This window comes from Chiloscyllium plagiosum, unplaced genomic scaffold, assembly GCF_037043375.1.
Source record: "Chiloscyllium plagiosum isolate Xiang-an unplaced genomic scaffold, Cpla_swu_hap1 HiC_scaffold_23, whole genome shotgun sequence".
Taxonomy (NCBI): Eukaryota; Metazoa; Chordata; class Chondrichthyes; order Orectolobiformes; family Hemiscylliidae; genus Chiloscyllium; species Chiloscyllium plagiosum.
In genome coordinates this window covers 8,800,543-8,820,975 of record NW_028270161.1, presented here as the reverse complement: position 1 = coordinate 8,820,975, position 20,433 = coordinate 8,800,543, and the positions used below count along the sequence as shown (strand labels likewise).

Here is a 20,433-nt window from a genome sequence, read left to right as displayed (position 1 = left end):
CTCACCTGCTTGCAAAGCAGATCTTAAGATTTTAAATATGATTGCTGTCTTTCAACAACATTGAACAGAAGGAATGACATGTTGGAAGGAACAGAAAATAAAAATATGGACTGGCATCTCAGCACCCAAAAGATAGAGATAAGAGGGATACAGGATGTTTCAGAAAAACTTGCACCTTTCAGTACCTTAGGAGATTCCAAACTACTTTGCAGCCAATTTATACTTTGAAAAATGGTCACTGTTGTGGGAAATATGGCAGACAGCATGTAGCACAAATAGCATAATGACAGTGACCCGATAATCTTTTTGTCGTGTTGACTGAGGAATGCTGATTAGCACACCAGAGTTAACTTTTTGAAATAGTAGCATCTTTTATGTCCACTTGAGTACAGATCATGAGGTGAGGACCTTTTATGTAACCCCTCAATTGAAAGACAGAACCCGTACAATACCACACACTCCATGCACTGGTACTGTAGTCATATTGCCTTACTTTGGCATTTTGTGCTGAAGAACTCATCTGGGACTTGGACCCAAAGCCTTCTCATTCAACTGAGCCAAAACTTGGCATGCTATTAAGCTTGACATGCTAAAAGGAGTAAAGTTGCTGGTACTGTATAAATAGAATTGCAGCTATTGAAACTAAGGAGAGCTATGCAAGGAATTGTGATAGAAATTGGTGATGATGAACACAACTAAGTAATCAATTATATATTGTCTGTCAGTTCATGGATAAATGACAAGAAGTTTGAGTAATCCTGAGAACCTACTGTACTGTGTAATATGTATCAAAGGGATTTGCCTTTTCCATGTCTACATTAGGGCTATTGAAAGAAAGGTGTGAATTTAAGTAATTGCTTAGAAGTGACTATTTGTGAAGCGCAAAGAAATAATTTTTGAACACAGGTGAACCTAACAAATCCAATTTAAAACTTGCTGAATTCAGCTGGTTTGACATATTTCACTAATCCCCACTGGCAGTTTCAGGTGAATGTATAGTTTCTAGCAAGTGGAGCTTAATCAGCTGCAGAAAATTAATCCTGTTTAAAATACAGCAGAATGGCACTTGGTGGGAGTATTACTTCAATTCCCATCTGTCACTGTAGTTGCCAAAGTAAGTCCATGTATTAAAAAACTCATCTATCTTTGTTGTAACAGTATAAGTTAGTGCACGTAATGGAATTTAACTAGTAAGGTGTGCTTTGCAAATAACTGAAATCTACTAGGAGAAAGTGAGGACTGCAGATGCTGGAGATCAGAGCTGAAAAATGTGTTGCTGGAAAAGCGCAGCAGGTCAGGCAGCATCAAAGGAGCAGGAGAATCAAAAAGGGCTTATGCCCGAAACGTCGATTCTCCTGCTCCTTTGATGCTGCCTGACCTGCTGCGCTTTTCCAGCAACACATTTTTCAGCAAATAACTGAAATCAACATTTTACTGACTTATTAACACTTAATAAATTTACATTTTGTTCTAGTGGTACTGTAGCCATCCAATTTATTAGTAAAATTACCCTTTTTTTTGCTCCCTTCCTTTTCATGAGATGAATTGGCACAGTCAAAATTTGTTACCCACTCTTAATCCTCTTGAACTGAGTGGGTTGATAGGCCGGTTCAGCCATATTTCTGTGTAGGCCTGAATAGCAGATTTCTTTCCAACAAAGGCATTAGTGAACCATCTGGGTTTTTAATGATATTTATTCATGGTCACCATTATTGAAACTAACTTCAATTTCAGGTATGTTATTTGAACTTAAATCCCACAAGCTAATATGGTGACATTTGAACCTATGTTCGCAGAGTATTAGTCTGGGTCTCTGGATTACTGATCCAATGGCATTGTCACTGCCCTACCACCTCCTTCATATGTTTATGATATTAAAATAATGTAAACACAACAATACGTACACTGAATCTGTGTGCTAAGTGCTACATTATTCTTCATCTAAGTACCACAGACAGGTTCAACAATCTCCTGTTGCCTCCAACAAATTATTTTTGTAAATCTCCCAATGGTTGGTTATATCACACCATGTACAAAGGCTTGGTTACAAAATAGAAGCATGATTAGAAGCATGAGTAAAGCTGAAAAAAGGAAATGTTTCCTTAATTTAGGTTTTATTGCTCAGTGGACCCAATATAACTAGTCAGACCCTTTGTTTTTCACATACCTGGTTACCGTAATTCTGTGTCCTTTCACTTCCATGGTTGCTTGTGGTTTATCAGGATCTGAGCCCTGGTGGATATCATACACGTTCACTTCAGGTTCATGGATGAACTGACCTGCAATGAATTTGATTTCTTTACGTTTCATTATATGTTAGAAGCCAAAACGTTTCATGTTTGGTGTACCTTGGATGCTGAATAGATAGTTTAGACCGGCCAACATAACATTGCAATTTTCCATTGTATCATAGGTCATACATTTGAAAACAAATCAAGAAATTGTAAAATAGAATTTTACAGAAATGTTTATACTAGTCTAGATGGGATTGAAGTTCACAAGGAAGAGGTGTTAGAAATTCTGGAAAGTATGAAAATAGATAAGTCTTCTGGGCCAGATGGGATTTATCCTAGGATTCTCTGTGAAGCTAGGGAAGAGATTGCCGAGCCTTTGGCTTTGATCTTTGTTGTCATTGTCTATAGGAATAGTGCAGGAAGACTGGAGGATAGTAAATGTTCCCTTGTTCAAGAAGGGGAATAGCGACAACCCTGGTAATTATAGACCAGTGAGCCTTCCTTCAGTTATGGGTAAAGTGTTGGAAAAGGTTACAAGAGATAGGATTTATAATCATTTCGACAGGAATAAGTTGATAAGGGATAGTCAACACGGTTTCGTGAAGGGTAGGTTGTGCCTCACAAACCTTATTGAGTTCTTTGAGAAGGTGATTGAGGGTAAAGCCGTTGATGTGGTATATATGGATTTCAGTTAGGCATTTGATAAGGTTCCCGATGGTACACTATTGCATAAAATACAGAAGCATGAGATTGACGGTAATTTAGTGGTTTGGATCAGAAATTGGTTAGCTGAAAGAAGACACAGGATGGTGGTTGATGGGAAATGTTCAACCTGGAGTTCAGTTACTAGTGGTGTACCTCAAGGATCTATTTTGAGTTAATTGTTGTTTCTCATTTTTATAAATGACCTGGATGAGGGCACAGAAGAATGGGTTAATAAATTTGTAGATGACTCTAAGATTGGTGAGTTATGGATAGTGACGAAGGATGTTGGAGGTTACAGAGAGACATAGATAAGCTGCAGAGCTGGGCTGAGAGATGGCAAATGGAGTTTAATGTGAAAAAGTGTGAAGTGATTCACTTTGGAAGGACTAACAAGACTGCAGAGTACTGGGCTAATGGTAAGGTTCTTGGTCATGTGGATGAACAGAGAGATCTCTGTCTATTTACATAGATCCCTCAAAGTTGCCACTCAGGTTGATAGGGCTGTTAAAAGTTAACATACTGTATGCCTTATTAGTAGAAGGATAAAGTTTCAGAACTATGAGATCATGCTGCAACTGTACAAAACTGTGGTGCAGCTACACTTGGAGTATTGCATGCAGTTCTGGTCACTGCATTATAGGAAGGATGTGGAAGCTTTGGAAAGGGTTCAGAGGAGATTTACTAGGATGTCACCTCGTATCGAAGGAAGGTCTTGTGAGGAAAGGTTGAGGGACTTGAGGCTGTTTTCATTAGAAGGTTGAGAGGTGACTTAATTGAAACATCTAAGATAGAGGGTTAGATTGGGTGGACAGTGAGAGCCTTTTTTTTGGATGGTGATGGATAGCATGAGGGGGCATAGCTTTAAATTGAGGGGTGATAGATATAGGACAGATGTCAGAGGTAGTTTCTTTACTCAGAGTAGTAGGGGTGTGGAATGCACTGCCTGCAACAGTTGTAGGCTCGCCAACTTTATGGGCATTTAAATGGTCATTAGATTGGCATATGGATGAGAATAGAATAATGTAGGTTAGATGGGCTTCAGATTGATTTCACAGGGCAGCGCAACATCGAGGGATGAAGGGCCTGTACTGTGCTGTAATGTTCTAAGTTCTATGTTTGCATTTTCCAAAATAAACTCTTGAAATACTTGACAAACACATCTACTGTGTTTTGATTGTATTATGTTCTGGATATAAAAGACTGTAATGTTACATTAGCTGGACCTGTGTGGTGGAAAAGGTGAACCAAGACCTAAATGACCACCATGTGATACTCAGACAACAACTAGCTGACAAAGGGGATAATCTTAATCTGCACTGCTAAGCAAGAAACCACAGGATGAGATCGAATGTGGATTTTACAACTTGAGTACCAGTCAACCATAAGAGGGGTGGTGTTGCAAAGAAACATTGCACCCAATCCAAGCAGTTTCCAAATAGGTAAGAATAACATTGTCACAATTAAAAGTGAGAATTACTAACTGAACCATTTGCATTTTTGTTGAAAACTTATTTTGCTGCTGCTTTGGATGTAAAGTATGATGAGAGATTACCTTTTCAGATTTCAGAAGTGATGCCTCATGAAGTGGATGTGAGGTGAGCTAAAACCAATGAGATTCATATCCATTTCAATTGAGTGGTTCTTTTTGGCTTGAACAAGTGAAACAAGTTTTATTGAGATTTGAAATAGGATCTTAAAGACAGTAATATGTATGGGCTAAATTGTCTCTGAATCCTAAGTTCTTTTTTATTTGTCTATATGATAGATGCAATATTATGAAACTCTTGATGTATCAATTCTGAATTAATGGTTTACCCAATACTAAATATTTACCTATTAATCCATGGACACTTGTTGAGAAGTTGTTTTTAGGAGAAGCGTAAAATCCCAGGAAATCTACATTGGTTGGATGGTTTTTCCAGACACGATGCAATAAGATCAGGAAGACCATATCTTCTCCCACAGTAATGGTGACATTAGTATTTCTTTGCACTGACACAACAACACTAGAACAGAAAATAGACAAATAGTTTGAGTAAATTTCTCAAGACTTATTGCATCAGTCTCTTTAGTACTTCAGTGCAGTTGTATCTAGCATCTCCATGACAGAGGAATTGTGGGGAGCTGTAGGCCACTGCTGAGGATTTCAATCTGTGCATCTGAAAACCAATCTGTTCAATGTGATGAGGTTTTTTTTTATTAAATGTATGCAATCTTGTTATGATCAGAAATACTGAATGAATGGTTCACCTCAGCCTCCTCCTCAAGTTTCCTGTTTCACAGAAACTAACCTTCAACTAATTCAAATCGCTCCTTGTGATATTAAGACAAGGACAAAGATACTGTATAGAGCAAAGGTAATGGGCCTTGACAATATTCTAGGAGAAAGTGAGGACTGCAGATGCTGGAGATCAGAGCTGAAAATGTGTTGCTGGAAAAGTGCAGCAGGTCAGGCAGCATCCAAGGAGCAGGAGAATCGATGTTTCGGGCATGAGCCTCTTCCCTCTTCCGCCTAGGAACCCTCCAACCGCAAGGGATGAACTCAGATTTCTCCAGTTTCCTCATTTCCCCTCCCCCCAACCCTCGAACTCAGCACCACCTTCCTAACCTGCAATCTTCTTCCTGACCTCTCCGCCCCCACACCCACTCTGGCCTATCACCCTCACCTTAACCTCCTTCCACCTATCGCATTTCCAACACCCCTCCCCCAAGTCCCTCCTCCCTACCTTTTATCTTAGCCTGCTGGTCACACTTTCCTCATTCCTGAAGAAGGGCTCATGCCTGAAACGTCGATTCTCCTGTTCCTTGAATGCTGCCTGACCTGCTGCGCTTTTCCATTAACACATTTTCAGCTCTTGACAATATTCTGACAATAATACTGAAGATATATTCCCGAACTAGCCTTGTTCCCGGCCAAACTGATCCTGTACAGGTGCAACACTGGCATCAACTTAACTGGGCATTTTTGTTTACATTATTATGTCCAGTCCACAAAAAAATCAGGACTTTCCATCCTAGCCAGTTACCACCCTAGAAGTCTACTCTTCGTCATTGACAAAGTGATGGAAGGGATCGTCAACAATGCTATCAAGCAGCACTTGTTCATTTACACCAAGCTTGGGTTCAATCAGGCTATTTGACTCCTGAACCCATTTTAGCCTTGATTAAAACATGGGCAAAAGAATTGAATTCCAGAGGTGAGGCGAGAGTGATTGCCTTTGACATCAAGGTAGCAATCAAATAAGTATGGCCTCAAGGAACCTTAGAAAAATTGGAGTTAATGGGAATAAAGGTGAAAACTCTTCACTGTGGACCCATACCTAGCACAAAGGAAAATGGTTGTTTTTGGAGGTTAATCATCTCAGCCCCAGGACATTATTGCAGGAGTTCCCCATTGCGTTGTCCTGGGTCCAAACATTTTTAGCAGCTTCATCAACACCTCCCTCCCCATTATAATGTCAGAAGTGGGGATATTCAATGTCTACACAATGTTCAGCACCATTAACAATTCCTCAGATACTGAAGCAATCTCTGTCCATATGCAGTCAGACTTGGGTTTGTAGGTAGGAGAAAGTGAGCATTACAGATGCTGGAGAGTCAGAGTCAAAAAGTGTGATGGGGAGAGGGAAGTTTGAGCCCAAAGAACGTTGTCACATCCGGCAAATATTTTCATGCACATCCACCCATCTCATCCACTGTGTCCCTTGCTTTCAATGTGGTGTCCTCTATATCAGGGAGACAGGACATCAACTCATGGACACACAACCCCATTGCCCTTTGGCCAACTACTTCAACTCCTCCTCCCACTACCCCAAGGCCATGCAAGTCCTGAGACTCCTCTACTGCCAAATTCAAGTCAACCGACGCCTGGAGGTGGAATGCCTTATCTTCTGCCACACAGCATCAACGTTGACCTCACTTGTTTCCAAATCTCCCCTTCCTCCACCTCATCCCAGATCCAACCCTCGAACTTGGCAACACCCTTTTGATTTGTCTTACTTGTCCATCTTCCTTCCCACCTATCCGTTGCACATTCCCCACAGATCTATCACACTTCGCCTTGACCTGTATCCACCTATTGCCTTCCCAGCTACCTTACCCCCAATCCCCCTAGTTATCACAGTCCCCAAACCCCTCCACATTCCTGATGAAGGGCTTATGTCCGAAATATCGATTCTCCTGCTCCTTGGATGCTGCCTGACCTGCTGTGCATTTCCAGTGCTGCACATTTCAACTTACTTATGCAATGCGAGTGCCAGGCAATGACCATCTCTAACAAGAAGGCAATCTAACCAAAACCCTTTAATGTTCAAAGCATCACCATTGCTGAAGCACTACTGACTAGACAATGAACTATACGGGCTAAAAGTAAAAGCAAATCAAAGGCTAGGAAATCTGTGATGATTAATTCACCTCCTGACTCCACATTTCCTGTCCATAATCTACAAGGCGTAAGTCAGGAATGCAGTGCAATGCTCTCCACTTGGCTGGATAGGTATATTTTCAACAACATTAAAGCAGCTTGACACCATCCAGGACAATCTTCCTTTCACAATTAGCCCTGACCTGCATCCACCTATTGCCTTCCCAGCTACCTTACCCCAGTCCTACCCCCTATTTATCTCAGACCCCATTCTCCTCCACATTCATGATGAAGGGCTTTTGCCTAAAACGTCGATTCTCCTGCTCCTCAGATGCTGCCTGACCTGCTGTGCCTTTTCAGCACCACACTCTCGACTCTAATCTCCAGCATCTGCAGTCCTCACTTTCTCCTTTCTATTAATTTATGTATGGTCAAAATAACTTTTCATTAAACAATAAAATGCATGTTTGGCTATAATGGTAGCATGAGCTGAAAATGTGTTGCTGGAAAAGCGCAGCAGGTCAGGCAGCATCCAAGGAGCAGGAGAATCGACGTTTCGGGCATGAGCCCTTCTTCTTCGGGCATGCCCGAAACGTCGATTCTCCTGTTCCTTGGATGCTGCCTGACCTGCTGCACTTTTCCAGCAACACATTTTCAGCTCTGATCTCCAGCATCTGCAGTCCTCACTTTCTCCTATAATGGTAGCATTGATAACTACGGCCTGGAACAAAGATTTAATCAAGGGGAAATGACCAATACTTGAAGAACTCTATATTGGAGCTGGTTTTTTTGGGACTTTCAAATTTACATCTTCAAAAGTGAAACATTGAATTTCTTGTTGAACGATCAAAGTTTTAATGAGATTTGGTATCCCTAACATATGTGTACGTCACTGAAAATTCTGTGGGATCTGAACTTGACCACCTCTATTTGATGCGTTCTGTGAGGTGTCCAACCCAAAGATAGTCTTTTAACTCATTTATCTCATGTTAGTTCGGGATGTTAGAGTATTAGTATTAATTATTAGATTGTGTTAGTTCACTTGCTTCATTCACCAACTGTGGAATTGTGTGGCTTTATTCTCTTAGTAAGTACTTGGGACCTGAAACTTCATCAATTTTATGTAAAAAGGTTACTGGTTCTGAGCCAGATGGTAACAAATTTGGCATTCATGTCAGGGATCACTCGGCATAAACCCTGAAAAAGGTGTGCAATTGGCTCTTCATTCTTTGTGGGATGTTTCCACCCAACTTCCAATTCCTCATCAAACTTCCCTCAACAAACTACAGCAACCAGACCATCTTTTTCTGCTCAGAGCATTCATACTAGAGGCCTATATGCTAAATCACTAAGATCTGAATTTGTATTTCCTGATACAATAGATGGTTAGATTTCATGAGCCATTATTTGAAAAACAATAACAGCTCAAAACTTGCCAAAGGCCCTTGTCAATTTCTTTGTGTTGCCTTGCCCAACTGGATGAGCTTACCCAGCATGAGTCAGAATGCTTGATTCTGACCACCAAAGGAGAGTTTTGCGTTGCCCATCTTTCAAACGAATCTTCTCTGTGTTGATCTCAAAGCTCAAGTTCAGATTGGTAAAATGAAGTCCAATTGTGCCAAAATAGGTGTTCAGCTTCCCATTTTTGGTTTGCTTGCCACCAATAATTTTGCCATTGATCGCAATACCTGCCAACAGATAAATAAAACAGCTGCCTTAAAGGGATATAACCAGTCGGTTCAACCTTTTTTGCATGAAAATTATCATCAAGGGTTTTGCTGATAGAGCTAAGGCATGGTTAACAGCATGAAAGCTTTATTCATGAAGAGAAGAAAAGGCACTTATCTTGTTGCAGTATCAGCTCTTTGCCAGCAGATGCTGGTGTTGGACTGTATATAACTATTTACGTTTTGCTGATAGATGCCTACTGTATTTCATATGAATAATTTCTGCTTCCATTTTGCTGCACTGAGGAGTGTCCCATTGTTATTAACCTGCTCTCCTGGTACCAAATCTTTAGAGCAATGCTAACAAATGTTTTCTTTTATGGAGAAATTGTAGAGTACATACATACACAATTAAAACAAATCCTAATTTTGCTGTCTGAGTTACCTTGCAGGTTGCATTCCTTAACCAAACATGCCCACTGAACATATCAAAGCACATGCCTACTGCACGTCTTCTATACATGCCCTTTCTTTACCTACTAAACATACCAAAAAATATTAGATCTGCTGCATTCAGGATGAAATTAATTTTTAACAGTATTTCAACAATTGTTTGGGGAGACACAGTGGTTCAGTGGTTCGTACTCCTGCCTCACAGCACCAGGGACCCACGTTCGAATCCAACCTTGGGTGACTGTGTCTAGTTTGCGTTTCCTCCTGGTGTTCTGGTTTCCTCCCCCAAAGATGTGCAAGTCAGGTGAATTGTCCATGCTTAATTGCCCATAGTGTTTGGTGCATTAGTCAGGGGGAATGGGTCTGGGTGGGATCAGTGTGGACATGTTGGGCTGAAGGGCCTGTTTCCACACTGTAGGGAATCTAATCTCATTTCAGAGGGTAATTTGTTTTGGAGATTTTAAAAAGTTCTAGCTTTGCTTTTACATTTTATATCTTTTATCTCATTTTTCCATTGTTCCATCCCAATGTTGATATCACTTTCTGCACATGATTTAAACTTAATTTATAATTCCTGATTCATAGTTTAGATCGTCTATCTCAATGAGGATTCAGTCTGACTGGCTGAACAGTTTCATTAGAGCTTATCCTGCTCAACCCTGTCCCAAATGTCCTGTAGCAGGCACCTGTTTAAGTCAGATACCAGACTAGAACAAATGTCCAGTCGAAAACCTCACTAAAACTTTGGGCATATCTTGCAGCAAAATGGTCAAGGTAGGCAGCTCTCCCTGCCCTAACTGCAAAGTTCTGCCACGTGAGAGCCGTGCATATTAATATACAGAGTAGTTAATAAAACCACATAAAATAGGAACAGGAGTAGACCGTTCAGTCCCTTGAGCCTGCTGAAGACTGATCATGGCTGATCTGACACTCCTCCTGTCCACCTTTCTACAATTCCCTCATAACCCTTGATTCCCTGACTGGTCAAGAATCTTTCAATCTCAGCCTTAAATATACACAAGGACTCTGTCCTCACAAGTCTTTGTGGCAAGGAATTCCAATGACTTACAACCCTCTGACAGAAGAAATTCCTCCTCATCTCAGTCTTACATTGGCACTGCTTTATCCTGAGACTATGCCCTCTGATCCTATACTGTCCCATGTGGGGGAACATTCTCTCAGCTTTTCCCTGTGGTGGTAGAGTCCAGAAATAGTGGGCATAAGGGGCAACTTTTTCATGCAGAGGATGGTGCGTGTGTGGAATGAGCTGCCAGAGGAAGTGGTGTCGGCTGGTACAATTACAACATTTAAAATGCATCTGGATGGGGACATGAATAGGAAGGGTTTAGAGAGACATGGGCCAAGTGCTGGCAAATGGGACTAGATTAGTTTAGGATATCTGGCCAGCATGGACAAGTTGGACCGTAGGGTCTGTTTCCGTGCTGTACATCTTTATGACTTTATTTACCCTGTCAAGCCCCTTAAGAATCCAAAATGTTTCAATGAGATCACCTCTGATTCTTCTAAATTCCAAGGAGCAGAGTCCCAACCTGTTTAACTTTTACTCTTAAGATAATCCCTTCATACTGGGGATCGTCCTAGTGAGCCCTCTTTGAACTGCCTCCAATGAAATATTGTTCCAGGTGTGGTCTCACGAGCACCTTGTACAGTTGTGGTAAGAATTCCCGACTCTTATACTCCAAACCCCTTGAAATAAAGATCAACATTTACTTTGCTTTCCTGATTAAGTGCTGCACATGTGTGCTAGGTTTCTGTGTTTTGTGCACAAGTGCCCCTAAGTCCCTTCATTTTGCAGCTTTCTCCAATTGAATCTCCATCAGGGATTGTATCCCGTGCAGGAGAAGCAAGAATCCAAAATTCTTCTCTTCTTCAGTTCTCCCTTCTGAAATAAACAACTTCACATTTGTAAGTAATATCTTTCTGAAAGTAAAGTTAATTGAGTAAAGTCTTCAAGATATTAACTCACCATTACAATCCACTTCTAATTCTAGCACCTGCATTTGTGTAATCTTTGAGTTCCTTACAACATTATGGGTAGATTTTCAATTGCACAGCCTGCGCAGTAATCTGAGAAGATTGCAGCCTACTCATTGATTAGAAATGGTTGAAAATCAGGCGAGAAACAAGGGTAGACAATTGACTTCTGCCAGATTGTTGCTCAGATGCTGAAGACACTTTATAAGACCATGAGATGTAGAGGCAAAAACCGGCCATTTAGCCCATTGAATCTGGTCCACCATTCAGTGAGAACATAGCTGATTTGATAATCCTCAACTCCACCTTCCTGCTTTGTCCCCATTGAAATAACTCTGTATGAAGACTCTTATCCTGTCACCAAGTAACCCGATATTTACATGCGCATAGTACATCACACTGACCCAGCTAGCTCAGAGCTGGTTGCAAAAATGAGCAGAACCCCTGACGCTCCTGTTTATCTCTATCAGCCAGGGCTCCCTGATTGGATCAGGCTAACAGCCCCAGATATTCTATGAGATCCACCTGGCTTACCCTGTTGTAATCACTACACTCATAATCCTTGATTCCTTTACTGATTAAAACTGTGTTTATCTTAGCCTTGATTCACCCACACCACTGATTTATTCATTGTTTTAGAAGCTCAGTTCAATTCTTAGTCTCAGGCCTATATTCAGAAGTTCTCACTCACAACTAGTACATTTCCTCTTCGAAAGATGTTACTTCTAGCCAATTCTGAAAACGTCTCATCCGGTTCATTTGGTGATTATATCATAAATCGTTCCCCAAAAGAGCATTTTCATCTTGGATTCTTACTTCTCCTGCACAGGATACAATCCCTAAAATAAAAATTAATATGACTGGATTTTCTTCTAGTTTTGATGATTTGTGCTTTATCCTCATTATTTTTCCCAAAAATAAACAAACAGGACTCCATCGTGCCCCTGCCCCACAAGAAGGGATATGGGCCGGGTGCTGGCAGGTGGGACTAGATTGGGTTGGGATATCTGGTCGGCATGGACAAGTAGGACAGCAAGGTCTGTTTCTGTACTGTACATCTCTATGACTCTATGACCCCACGTTCGAACTTCACTAAATATAGGATTACTATTGAAGTGGAATCTGAACCCCGAATCTTGAAGGATAAATTTAGCTTTAATTGACTATAGGCGATTGCACATGGGAGAAATCTTTTGCAATGCACCTGATTTTCCTTTCCAACACAGAGGCGTTTTGTTATTGCTTATATTGTGTCCAGTGTCAGAAGACAATATTTCTCCCACCCTGACTGATGAACAAATAATACCAGTTACATTCCCTTAGCATCTGGGTGAGAAATCTCACTTGAGTCAAGCTTGATTTGTTCAGTAATTTCATTGGTGTCCCTCATCTGACAATTTCCTAATAGACCTGTTTTACTTTTGTTGAATGGCCTCTTGAACCTTGGCTGTGACATATTCAATCACACCACTTCCAATATCATCAAGGCCCAAATCCTTTCCAAAAGGAAGGGTACATTTTTGTAAAATAATATGTTAAAACTTCTAAAGAAAGTAAATTTAAGCCAAGTGAAGCAAGAATCTTTGCGATCGAAACATTAACTCTGTTTCTTTCTCCACAGACACTCCCAAATCATCAGGATTTCTCCAGCATTTTCTGTTTTTACTTCAGATTTCCAGCATCTACAGTATTTTGTTTTATTTAAAGCAAACCATTATTTTACCCATCCACTCCTACAGACCACACCTCCTCTCACCCTGCCTCCTGTAAAAACACTATCCCTTATTCCCAATTCCTCCACCTCTGCCACATCTGCTCCCAGGAGGACCAATTCCACTGTAGAACATCCCAGATGGCCTCCTTTTTCAAAGACTGCAATTTTCTTTCCCACGTGGTCAACAATGCCCTCCAGCGCATCTCCAACTTCCCACACCACAGTTCTTAAACCCCACCCCTCCAATCGCAACAAGGACAGACCCTCCTCCGGTCTTCACCTTCCACCTCCCCAACCTCCAGATACATCGCATCATCCTCCGCTATTTCTGCCACCTACAGTCAGACCCCACCACCAGGGATATATTTCCCTCCCCCCTCTACCTGCGTTCTAGAGAGACTGTTCCCTCTGTGACTCTCTTGTTAGGTCCAGGCCCCCCCACCAACCTACCATCCACTCACGGCACCTTCCCCTGCCACCGCAACAAGTGCAAAACTTGCGCCCACAACTCCCCGCCTCATCTCCATTCAAGGCTCGAAAGGATCCTTCCACATCAGACAGAGATTTACCTGTACTTCCACACACATCATCTGCTGTGTCTGTTGCTCTCAATGTAGTCTCCTCTACATTGGGGAGAAAGGATGCCTACTTGTGGAACATTTCAGAGAATATCCCTTGGACACCCACACTAAACAAACCCACCACCTTGTGGCCGAATACTTTACTCCCCCTCCGACTCTGCCAAGGACATGCAAGTCCTGGAACTCCACCACTACTACCAAACCTGAGCCACACGACACCTGGAGGAGGAATGCCTCATCCTCCACCTTGGGACCCTCCAATCACATGGGATCAATGTGATTTTCACCAGTTTCCTCATTTCCTCTCTCCCCACCTTATCCCAACTCGACACTGCCCTCTTAAACTGTCCTATGCACCCATCGTCCTTCCCACCTATCCACTCCTCCCTCCTATCACCTTCACACCCCTCACCTGCATTTACCTATTGCATTCCCAACTATCTTCTCCCCACCCCCAACTCATGTATCTGGCCCCCTTGGGCCACCCCCTCATTTCTGATGAAGAGCTTATGCTCAAACTGTCAACTCTCATGCTCCTCGGATGCTGCCTGACTGGCTGTGCTTTTCCAGCACCACACTCTTCAACTCTGATCTTCAGCATCTGCAGTCCTCACTTTCTCCCCATTATTTTTTTCAGACTGCATTGAGTTTTGTTTTTGATATTTCTCTAATTAACATGAGGGGAATTAGAGAAACTATTTTCTATTGTCCCAGTCAGGAATTGTATATTTTTGCTAAAATGACCTGCTTAGTGATGTTATCGCATACTAAATGGAACAAGTAGGATTTAAACCTGGACCACTGCATTGCAAGAAGCCCCAGTCATGCATTATATATTTCATTACAATCTTGCACAGCCGCTAGCTTTCACATAATAACTTCATAATATTAGGTCTTTTAAAAGAGTAGGTTAGTTTTTATCATTACCTTTGATTGGATCTGACACCAGATTCAGGATTTTTCCAGGTTGTGGATTAACATTGAAGCAAATGTCTTGTTTGCTCTTGGGCAGGTGAATGATGAAATGTGGATCATTTTCAACTAAATAGCAAGAATAAATTATTGATTATTATTAGCAACTGGTTTTCAAAAGCATATAGTCAGCATCCAACTTCGTGGATTCAGTGGAAATATACAAATTATATTAGCTTAACAATAACTGTCCGAGTATTATAATGTTGTATATTATACAGTAGTAGATAGTGGAATGGACAAGCTGAGAATGACTGTTTCCTGAACAGCAATAATACTAAGTGCCCTTCCTTTCAGCTTGTGTAGAGGGCACGAGCTCTGGCTTAACATGTGACAGAGGGCAGAGGGTTCCAGCTCAACACCAGTTCGACAACTTAACCATCAAAGTTATACAGTCATTGTAGATTGTGTTTTGTTCTTATTTTCCTTATACTCGTCTCACCATTCCCCCCGCCCTTCCTGTGATACTTCAGCATTTTGCAGTTCCTTACGAATTTGTAATTTAACAATGTTGGTAAGTTAGTTGAGAATTGGTCTTTCTCTTTCACTCGACCACCTCTTACGCAGACTTCTAGCAGCACAGCTCAATATCTCAACATCGATGTTTTTTCTAAAGCAGTGCTTTGTAATTGAGGTTGACTTTCTTCCACTCTGAAGTTGTGGGTCTTGGGGTGGGTAGGCAGACTGATGCTGGATCTGCTAACCCTGCCTTAGGGAGGTATTTGAGGAGGTGGATGTGACGCTTGTGTTTTCACACACTGTTTCTGCTGTTTGCAATAGTCCTCCACCTAGGCCTGTCTATGATGCTCAGAATGACTGGCTCCTTTGCACAAGCTTCTTCTCTAGTTTCGAAGAGCTCTGAAGCTCTATATTGGCCGCTGTTAGCTACATTGTTGTTGAAGCAGGTGTGACAATACTATGGCTATCAGAGATGTATTTTGCCCTGGTTTGTTTTATGAAGAGAAGTTGAGACAGTGGTTATGAGCAGTCTGCTTCAAGCCAGTCAAGTAAATAGCTTATGGGGCCTTGGTGTTTTTAAAAAGTTGGAATAATAGAAGCAGCCTGAATGGGTGGGATCATTCCCCCACAGAACTGGGATTTTAGTTTAGCTTTCAGTAGCTGTTGGCAGTTGGAAGCTGTAATACATCTCTCTTTGTTACATCATTGTCCCTGCCAATATTCATCCCTGAATCAACAACACAAAAAGCAAATCAGTCATTTTCATATCACAGCTTGTGGGAGCTTGCTATGTACAAACTTACTGCTGGATTTCCTACATTTTAAAGAAGTTACACTCCCAAAAAAGTATTTCACTGACCTTAAAGTACTTTGGTGCAATTGTGAAAGGTGCCATATAAATATAAGTCATTCTTTAGTTCTACAGGTGATTCTTAAAAATTGCATAAAGCGGGCAGCAACATGAACATTTTGGTACTACTCCTATCCTTTGATTAATACGTCACCATGACATCTTGAAAGATAAATAGAGCTCTTTATTATTCATCCAGATGGGAAGAAAGTGAACCGTTAGCAAACTTAACCTAGATATCAGTAATGTATGGATCATTACCTGATGTGACAGGAACATTCATTCCTACTTTTGAGTCCACTTCAGGACGAATAAGTTGCTGAGGAGGTTGGGGGGTTGAATAACTCTTTTTAGCCCAAGTTGGAATAGCAGGTGTCTTCTTCCCAATAATAGGAGTTCCTGCAGTATAAAGCAAGTCAAATCAGAGAGTTTACTTCCATTTATACACATATTCTGCTTTTATTTCATAGGGAGAGTATTAAACAATTCCATCGAGACAAAGTCATAGAATACCTTCAGTGTGGAAGAAGGCCATTCAGCCCATCAAGTTTACACTGACCGTCCATAAAGCATCCCAGCCAGACCCACCTCCCTACCCTGTCCCCTGCATTTCCTGTGGCCAATCCACCTAACCTGCACATCTTTGAAATGTGGGAAGAAACAGGAGGACCCAGAGGAAACCCACACAGGCACAGGGAGAATGTGCAAATTCCAGACAGTTAACCAAGGCTGCATCAAACCTGAGACCCTGGTGCTGTGAGGCTGCAGTGCTAACCACTGAACCATCATGCTGCCCCTAAATCAGCTTGTGAAAATGCAGAAGTTAGAGACACAACCAGCAACCTTTAAGAAATTCCAGCCAATGAGACAGGGAGATGACCACATGGGAAAAGGAGATCACCGGGTAGGATGAGGAATGGAAGTTATGGTTCCTGGAGGAAGGCCCTTAAGTCATGACATAGAAGCAGAAATAGACAATTTGGCCCAGTGAATCTCCTCTGCCATTAATGAGATTATGGCAGTTTTGATAATCCTCAACTGTACTTGCCTACTTTATCCGCATAACCATTGGTACCCTTACCAATTAAAAATCTGATGATCTCAGCCTTGAATATATTTAACAACCAAGCTTGATAGCCCTCTCTAGTAAAGAATTTTACAGATTCACCACACTCAGAGAGAATAAGTTCCTCCACCTACTAGGTGGCCCTTTCTTCTGAGATTATGTCCCTCTGGTCATAGACAAGGGCACACAACCTTTCCACATCTACCTTATCAAGTCCCCTAAGAATCTTATATATTTCAGTAAACTCACCTCTAATCTCCAAAGATTATAAACTCAACCTGTCCAACTTCTCATTATAAGAAAATCCCTCCATATCTGGGAACAGCCTAGTGAACCTTTTCTGGACTGCCTCCAAGCCAGTATATCTTTCCTGAAGACTTACAGACTTATCCTATGAATAATTGAGTTGGCACTTATGGTACTTTGGTGCTTTGAAAACTAATTTCTGCTTTAAAGAGACTGATATTGCAAACAAATTACATTTTACATTTATTAACCAAACAGTGCTAAAACTATGTACTTGTAGTTGCTAGATTAGTGTTGTTGTGGCATCTTTTCACATTTAACTGATTCTTGACGGGATAGATGTGGAAAGGTTGTGTGCCCTTGTCTATGACCAGAGGGACATAATCTCAGAAGAAGGGGCCACCCAGTAGGTGGGGGAACTTATTCTCTCCGAGTGTGGTGAATCTGTGAAATTCTTTACTGGAGAGGGCTATCAAGCTTGGTTGTTAAATATATTCAAGGCTGAGATCACCAGATTTTTAATTGGTAAGGGTACCAATGGTTATGCGGATAAAGCAGGCAAGTACAGTTGAGGATTATCAAAACTGCCATAATCTCATTAATGGCAGAGGAGATTCACTGGGCCAAATTGTCTATTTCTGCTTCTATGTCATGACTTAATGGTCTTCCTCCAGGAACCATAACTTCCATTCCTCATCCTACCTGGTGATCTCCTTTTCCCATGTGGTCATCTCCCTGTCTCATTGGCTGGAATTTCTTAAAGGTTGCTGGATTTACAAAAGTGCTGAAAATATCAAATAAAAACATAACCATATAGATAATAGGCCAATGATTAAAAGATCATTTCAGATTCAACCAAAAGTACACACTCAAGGCACTTGCACATTCACTTTTTCAGATGCTGACAGAGTCTCTTTGCATTTTCACTATTATCCATTTTTGGTTCAGGAGCACAATAGTTTGCTATAAAATTAGGATTCATTTCTTCCAATGGCTATTGTGTATTTCACTCTATTGCATGAAACATAATTATAAAAATGTTAATGTTTGGCTTTTGAAATCATAATAGCTGGAAAAAAATATTGTTTATCTTGATTGGACATCTTATTCAATATCATATGTGGCAGAATAGAATTCTTAATTTTACTTCGACATTGTGACATACAGTGAGGGGAATATTGTAATTTTCTGACACTTGTACATATCTAATGATATAATCGTATATGGGAAGGCATGCAATAACATTCATAGATTGTTTCCAATCAACCTGTTAAGAGGTATTAGGACGCACTTCTGGAGCAGGACCCTGGCCTTGAACCCAGGCCTCCTGGCTCAGAAGTAGGGATATTACCAATATACCACAAAAACCCCAACAGAGTAACAGTTATAGAGTCATAAAGTCATAAAGTTTCCTAAACTGAACTAGTTCCATTTTCCTGCATTAGTCCATATCCTTCTAAACCTTTCCTATCCATGTACCTGGCCAAATGTCTTAAATTTTGTAACCGTCACCTCTCCCATTTCCTCTGGCAGCTCATTCCATTAACGCTCTGTGTGGAAAGTTGAGCCTTGGTCCCTTTAAAATCTTTCTCCTAACACCTTAAAGCTATGCCCTCTAATTTAGGACTCCCTATCATGTGGAAATAATCTTGGCTATTTACCTTATCTATGACCCTCATGACCTTATAAACTCTATAAGATCACTCATCAGTGTCCTCCGCTCCAGGGAACAAAGTCCCAGCTTATCCAACCTCTCCTTATAAATCCTTCTAGTCTCAGTAACATTCTTGTATATCTTTTTGCACCCTCTCCTGTTAGTGACATTCTTCCTTTAGCAGACCGACCAGAGTTGCATGCAATACTCCAAATATGGCCTTACCAATGTCTTGTACAGCAATAACATGACGTCCCAACTCCTTTACTCAATGCTTTGACTGATGTGGTAAGCGTGCCATAAGCCTTCTTCATCGCCCTGTCCTCCTGTGATGCTCCTTTCAAGGAACTATGTTCCCTAAGTTTTGCTGTTCAACAATATTCCCCAGGTCCTTACTGTTAACTGTTTAAGTCCTGTACTGGTCTGACTTACCAAAATACAACACTTCGCAATTATCTGCATGAAACTCCATCTGTCATTCCTCAGCCCCCGGCCCAGTTGATCAAGATCCCATTTTACTCTCAGATAACTTTCTTCACTGTCCACCAAACCATCAATTTTGGCGTCACCTGCAACCTTATTAACTATCCAAATTGTCTGTGTAAATGACGAACAACAGTGGACCTAGCACTGATTCTTGTGTCACATCACTGATTACAGCCCTCCAGTTCGAACAACAACCCTCTACTATGACCCTCAGTTTCTTACCGTCATTTGTAAGTCAACTTTTAATTTAATTGGATTAGAATTGCGGTTTACTGTGGCCTGAAAATATTACATGTAACATTCCAGAAATAAACAAGAGCAAGGACCTGGGCAGTAAGTTTCCCATTTAAATGGTAGAGTTCACCACTATCCGAGGTTTCGGGCATCTGTAGTAGGTCTTGGAACTTATCATCCGTGGATACAGGGAACACCTGAATCAACCACCTATACTTTCCCATTCTTACATAAAGCTGCGAATATCTTATTAGCCTATAAATTGTCTGTACAAACTGTAGCAAATCTTTGCGCATTTATGATAATTGCAGTGCTGATGCAATTTTCCTATGATTTTTAATAATGAAATTAACATTGGACTTCTGACAATTAGTTTTTGTTGTTGTCAGGGAAACAGATAGTAAGATAGCTGGCGTTGACGGAGACCCGACTTGTAGTTAGGTCACTCAGCATTCTGTTGTATCCTCAACTTGGCTCTTTTTGAGTCTAGTGGCCGGTGACTTTTGTCCAGTGCTGGAACCAAGACCCAACCCTGGGAAAAATGGCAAACATTCTTAATGCTGTACATTTACTAACCTGTACAGCATCCATTTCTGGTGCTTTTAGGAGAATCTGCCAACAGTCTCTGGCCAGTTTCGTCATTCTCTACCATCATGGCAGTCACAGGTGTTATAAGTTGGTGAACCAGGGCAATAGCTAAAATTCTGCTTGTGATATTCCTCTTCTGCAAAGCTGACTGGGCAAGCACTCTGTT

At 41.2% G+C, this 20,433-nt stretch overlaps 1 protein-coding gene across 1 annotated transcript in view; it reads right to left on the bottom strand.

Annotated features, from left to right (window-relative positions):
* The window catches only part of itih2 (inter-alpha-trypsin inhibitor heavy chain 2), a 61,123-nt gene that overhangs the window by 1,096 nt on the left and 39,594 nt on the right, over window positions 1–20,433 (bottom strand). Inside the window, exons 15-20 of the mRNA XM_087999355.1 lie at window positions 20,256–20,428; window positions 16,255–16,392; window positions 14,640–14,753; window positions 8,792–8,990; window positions 4,773–4,945; window positions 2,168–2,279 (exon numbers count right to left, since the gene is read on the bottom strand). Coding sequence (XP_087855481.1) covers window positions 2,168–2,279; window positions 4,773–4,945; window positions 8,792–8,990; window positions 14,640–14,753; window positions 16,255–16,392; window positions 20,256–20,428 — 909 coding nt within the window. The remainder of the gene's footprint in view (window positions 1–2,167; window positions 2,280–4,772; window positions 4,946–8,791; window positions 8,991–14,639; window positions 14,754–16,254; window positions 16,393–20,255; window positions 20,429–20,433) is intronic.